The sequence below is a fragment of the Lycium ferocissimum genome, chromosome 6 (genome assembly GCF_029784015.1).
Source record: "Lycium ferocissimum isolate CSIRO_LF1 chromosome 6, AGI_CSIRO_Lferr_CH_V1, whole genome shotgun sequence".
NCBI classification, from domain to species: domain Eukaryota; kingdom Viridiplantae; phylum Streptophyta; class Magnoliopsida; order Solanales; family Solanaceae; genus Lycium; species Lycium ferocissimum.
The window spans coordinates 63,774,641-63,780,269 of NC_081347.1; the positions used below are offsets into that span (position 1 = coordinate 63,774,641).

General features: G+C 32.0%; 1 protein-coding gene across 1 annotated transcript; it reads right to left on the reverse strand.

The window, feature by feature from the left end:
* Nucleotides 1-1,899: 1,899 nt before the first annotated feature.
* LOC132060894 (uncharacterized) lies at nt 1,900-4,167 on the reverse strand. The gene is made up of 2 exons (XM_059453793.1): nt 3,996-4,167; nt 1,900-2,587 (listed from the first exon to the last, which is right to left on the reverse strand). The coding sequence occupies exons 1-2, from the start codon at nt 4,092-4,094 to the stop codon at nt 1,931-1,933; spliced, it is 756 nt and encodes a 251-aa protein (XP_059309776.1). The 5' UTR covers nt 4,095-4,167; the 3' UTR covers nt 1,900-1,930.
* Between the last annotated feature and the right edge of the window lie 1,462 nt (nt 4,168-5,629).

Below are 5,629 nucleotides of genomic sequence, written 5' to 3' on the forward strand. Positions count from 1 at the left end.
AACACGATCAATCATCAGGTATTTCGTGCAAAAACACCGTTTGATTTCTCAAATTTCGTCTATTCAAGTTGTATTTATGTGATTTCAAAACAACACGATCAATCAACAGCCAATGTATTTGAAGTTTTCAATATTGATTTCGTTTTTTATTTACCCATGTATTTGATAGCATAACTAATGTATTTGACGTTTACAATCAAACTCCATGTATTTTATATTAAATATCATGTATTTGTGTAAGTAACAATTTGCATCACCCATGTATTTAGTGGTAATGTATTTGAAGTTTTCAATATTGATTTCGTTTTTTATTTACCCATGTATTTGATAGCATAACTAATGTATTTGAAGTTTCCAATCAAACCCCATGTATTTTATATTAAATCTTATGTATTTGTGTGAGTAACAATTTGCATCACCCATGTATTTGATGGGATTAATTTGAACAAAATACATAAATATATAGAAAACTTACCATGTATTTGCGTCACCGTGTATTTGAAACTAGATGAGGCTGATCGAATTAATTTGAACAAAATACACAAATATATAGAAAAACTTACAAAAATACACCACCAACCACGACAATTGGTAGTTATATCATAGAACATACACAAATACATATATTTTTCGTCTTCTCAAAACCCTAAAAAACTTTCTCTCTCCCCTTCTCTCGTGTGCGCCATAACCACCACCATGGCACTTTGAAGCAAAAACAATCACTTCCACCAAGTTGATTTTGTGGAAGAATAATAACACAAATAGCGAAAATTTCACGAAACAAAGGAGATGGGATAGAACGTGAGTACTTTAAGGCTTCTTTTTCCTTTTTTTTTGAAAAAAAAAGAAGAAGAAAGAATATGACGAATCTTCTTGATTGGTGAGAATGGAAGTGAAATTTTTGCAGAAGGGTGAAAAGAGGAAGAAGACGATCATAAAAGGTAAGAAGTTATGAAAAAGGAGAGAGAATAGTAATGTATATTAAGTGATTAATATTGTTACCATTAAAAGGGATATGGGATTGGGGGTGCTAATTTTTAGGTGTATTTGTGAAATGGTAATTCAAAAATTACTGTGTAGCTATAATAGTTAAATTAGAAAAGTATTTAGTTATTATTAGTAATTAAAATAAAAGGTAGTTATTACCATTAATTATGTATTAGAAGTAGCTATAACGCGTAAAAATTCCATTTTAAAACCCGACGCAATTGGTTTGGTTTGGTGTTTAAAAAATCCGAACCAACCCGGTCCATGTACACCCCTACCAAATTCATACAAAAGTCCTGCTAAAATATCTTGTTAAATGAGTGACAATGAGTTTCACATGTCTTGTCATTTCAAATAAGTGGTGGTGACTGGTAAGGGTGCCAACAAGTAAAAAATATATCATATAAAACGGGGCAAGAGAGATATTGTTAGTGCATTTATTGCATCGAGAAACAAGATTATATTTGTTTAAATAAATATAATGTAATGTTCTCAATTAAGTTAAGTTATAATTTAACATGACTAATGCTTTTAACGTCGTTCGCGCATCACGCGGGTACTAAAACTAGTACTCCCTCCATCCCAAAAAGATTGTCTTACTTTCTTTATTAGTTTATCCCAAAAAGAATGACACATTTCTACGTTTAGAAACTATTTAATTTTATGAGATGATTTACAGCCACACAAATATCTAAGACTTATTTTGGACCACACATTTCAAAAGTCTTCCTTTATTTCTTATACTTCGTGCCAAGTCAAATTAAGACAATCTTTTTGAGATAAAGGGAGTATTACTCATAAAAAAGAACAAAAAAATAAAATTTTCAAAAAGCTGCTACTAATCACCGCGTTGCACTTTTAGTGTCATGTAGGATATGAGGCTAGTCCTAGATTACACTCTGCACTAGAATGTCAAATGCATAGAAAATTTAAGCTTTTGTTGTCACAACTTCACTATCTTACATGTACGAATTCCATAAATTACCCTTGTAAAAATAACTGCCAATATAGGTATAAGAACCATCACATATATACTGTAGAATATAACAATTAGAACTCCTGGAACTTTGGCATGGCCTCCGCCTACTGTGATCAAGTGCGGAACAAGCTTATTCAGCATAGCAAAAAAACTAAGAAACATTGCCGCTATTACAAACAAGATTAAAGTCGCCAATGAAGGGCCCCATGCCCATTTCCCACAGATCAGGCACAAGGCAGACAAAATCACCAACATGCTTGATATGAATGTGATTGTGGCCGCACTAATGAAAAGAAAACCTTCTACTGTAGCACTTGGAAATGTCAACAACTCAAGGATGCTAAGGCTCACAATCTTGACATGCTCTACGTGAGGAAAAACTTCATGAAAATTAAGAAGAGCTGCATATGCCCCTCCTGCGATAAACACCATGACTGTTAACAACAAAGTCAATAATGGTTGCACTTCACTCCTTATTGATCTTGTAGAATCCTCCTCTGGTGCTTTCACTATCCAATTGCTAGACTTTTCGTGGGCCTCTGCAGTGCGTGTGCCACTTTCACCAGCCGAATCTAAGGCGGGCTTTGTGAGTTCAACTGGATCTACTGTTTTTGTCTTGACCTATGTTTATATATATATAAAAAAAAAAAAAAAAAATTAAAATGTGCATACATTATAAGAAGACACTTATATGAATTCATTGACTTTAGATCCCAAATTATATATAGCTAACTCTAATCGACATTTGTGTTAGAAAAACACAAAATCATTCTAGTATAGATAATTATTTTTATTTTAGGCTACCAATATAAAAGCATGTGCCATTGCCCACTGCAGTGTTTGCCACCTTCACCAGGCGGTCGTATTAAAATGGAAGTAAATAATTGGATTAGAAAATAACTAATGCAATTAACTGTAAAGTCACTAAATTTTGCGACCATAGCTATAATACATACTCATTACTGTTAGTTGGAAAAATATTGTAACTTTATTCTTACACTAAGTAAAGTTTTTAAATTTTACTAATATAGCAGGTGAAGTTCAGTTACTTTAGTACATTTCTTACTTTGCAAGAAATGGAAATTTTTTAAAAATATACAGCCCAACCAACATACTACACACACGTAGCTGTATTTTCAAAAGTTTTACACCTGCATTGCCAATTGTTTTTGTAGTGTTTATACAAGGTTATACAATAATATACACTTATTGTAAATAATGTATCAATTTTGTTTAAAAGTGTATAACAAGTGTTTATACACACTTTTACATTGTTATACAAAATATACAATATTTTACAAACTTATACAAAAATTGAGTTTGGTCTCCTACTAACTTCAACCATGAAACTCCGTGCAAAAGGATCAATCCTCATTGAATAGCTTCAAATTTTAACCACAAATTCAAAATAACATCTCCGATGAACCCCTATTATCAATTTATCAAAATCTCAATAAATCACAAAACCTATTTGTGAGTTATCAAGCCTTTAAAAAACCCAAGAATAGAGTTTTAATTTTTTTTTTTTTTTTTTTTTACTTTAGTTCACCCAAAAATATTTAAATCTGTGATGATAGACATGAATATCACTTTTAATCAGTTTCTAAGGATTAAAAAATAAAAATTATAATAACAATTAAAGAATTAGTATATTTTCCTAAGTATTTTAAATTATATACAAGATGGGCTAAATAGGGTAAGATCTAAAAATATGTGCTCATTTCGATAGTAAGCTTGAGCCAATTAATATATACCGTAAAATTCTCTAAAATTAACCCTTTTACCAGAGGTTCATGTTCGAGTCCTACGTATGGAAAAATCCTTGATAGGGAGCGTTTCTCTCAAACGTGCCCTACGTGGCGCGAATCCGAAAGTACTCGGGCTCCAATATAGATACCGAACATCGGGTGAAACAAAAACAAAAAAACCTTTACATTAAACATAATATAAACCAAAACATAGAAATAATTATTAAAACCCTCTCCTGGCCACTAAAATAAAAAGGAAAGAGACTAATCGAGAGAGATACCTCAAGGACCTCATTTTCTTGAATGTCCTCATCAACCTTTATTGTCACCTGCATTTCTTTTTGTTTGGTTTCAGAGGACAACTCAATGTTCATAGCCATAACAATAAATGGGGATATATCAAAAAGAAGATCAGAGAGAATTTGGAAATAGATTAATTTGCTTGTTACTATAGCTCAAACTTTCCTCTAGATATGGATTTAAATAAGAGAGATGCATGAGGTGCCAAATTTGGAAATAGATTAATTGCATGGAAAATTTCAAAAGAACTGGTAAGTAAATTTCTATGCACTGGAAATCACCGCGTACAGTTTTGAGCTTTGCAACGCGGAAATAAAAGATGCCCATTGAAGTTTAATTGAATTTACTTTGTTGGAAAATTGTCCATTGCAAATTCCGGTAAATTTCTTCACATTTCGCGGTAATACTAAGAAGGCGTCGGGATATGAATTGAGTAATATCTGAAAAAAAGAAGAAGTAATATTTGAAGTTGAAAAGTGATATTTAAAAGCTGAAATTATGTTTGGACATGCATTTTGTTCAAAATTACATTGAAAGTTTCAAGCACCGGTAAGTATTTCGAAGCCAAATTTCTATGCACCGGAAATTTGGGCTTTGCAACGCGGAAAGAAGGCTCCCTTTAACTTGTCCAAGAGGCAAGGGTAGTATAAAGAGGCGGAACCGGAATTTGAACTTTATAGTTTTAGATAGCGACACTAGATACTAGCAGTTGGATTCGGAATTTTAATTTATATATACATGTAGCAACTTTCTTAATACAAATATAGAGTGTGAACAAAAATTACTAGATTCAACTGATCCCATACATCGACTTCTAGCTCTACCCCTGACAGTATATACATGATCAGTTGAAGGAAGTTTAATTGAACCTACTTTGTCGGAAAATTGTACACTGCAAATTCCTGTAGTTTCCTTCACATTTCGGGGTAATATTGTCTTCTCAAGAGAAATTTAGTACTTGATAGATCAAAAAAATGAAGGGTTAATGTGAAATCAGGTTCGAAAAAAGACAGAGATATTTCACCACCAAGAAGATGAAGGTGGTTTCACATTACTGTTTTCTTTCTTTCTTCTTTTTCACTGATGGTGGTAAGAACTTACGCATTTCTTGCGAGTGTACTTAATTAATACTGAAAATTTCTTTCTCTTTTACGATAAATTTTTAGGACTTTATTGTACTCTTATGCCGAAGTTTACATATTAGAGATTTTTACCCGATCAAACACTTTGGTAATAATTATACACAGAAATAGCATAATTTGTTAATCAACTTATAAAATCAAGATTTGCCCAATTTGTTTAGGTTTGAATGGGTTATTGACCCACTTATTTTATTAATTCAGCCGATTTTGACTCGTCCAAGTAAATTCATTTAAAAATTAAGCAACTATGCAGCATAATTGACCCATGAGAAATTTTATCTAAATATTTTTAAGAAGACAATTTTTTAATATCAATAATTTGATATATATAGGGAAGTTGCTGATCAGATACTTTTGAGGTGCGAAACGATTAGAAATATTTGTTACCATAGGTTGAGTTCCACATGACAACTATATTGTAAGTACCACGAAAATGTCCAAGAAGGTCAAGATTTCACACTAGAACCCTTTTT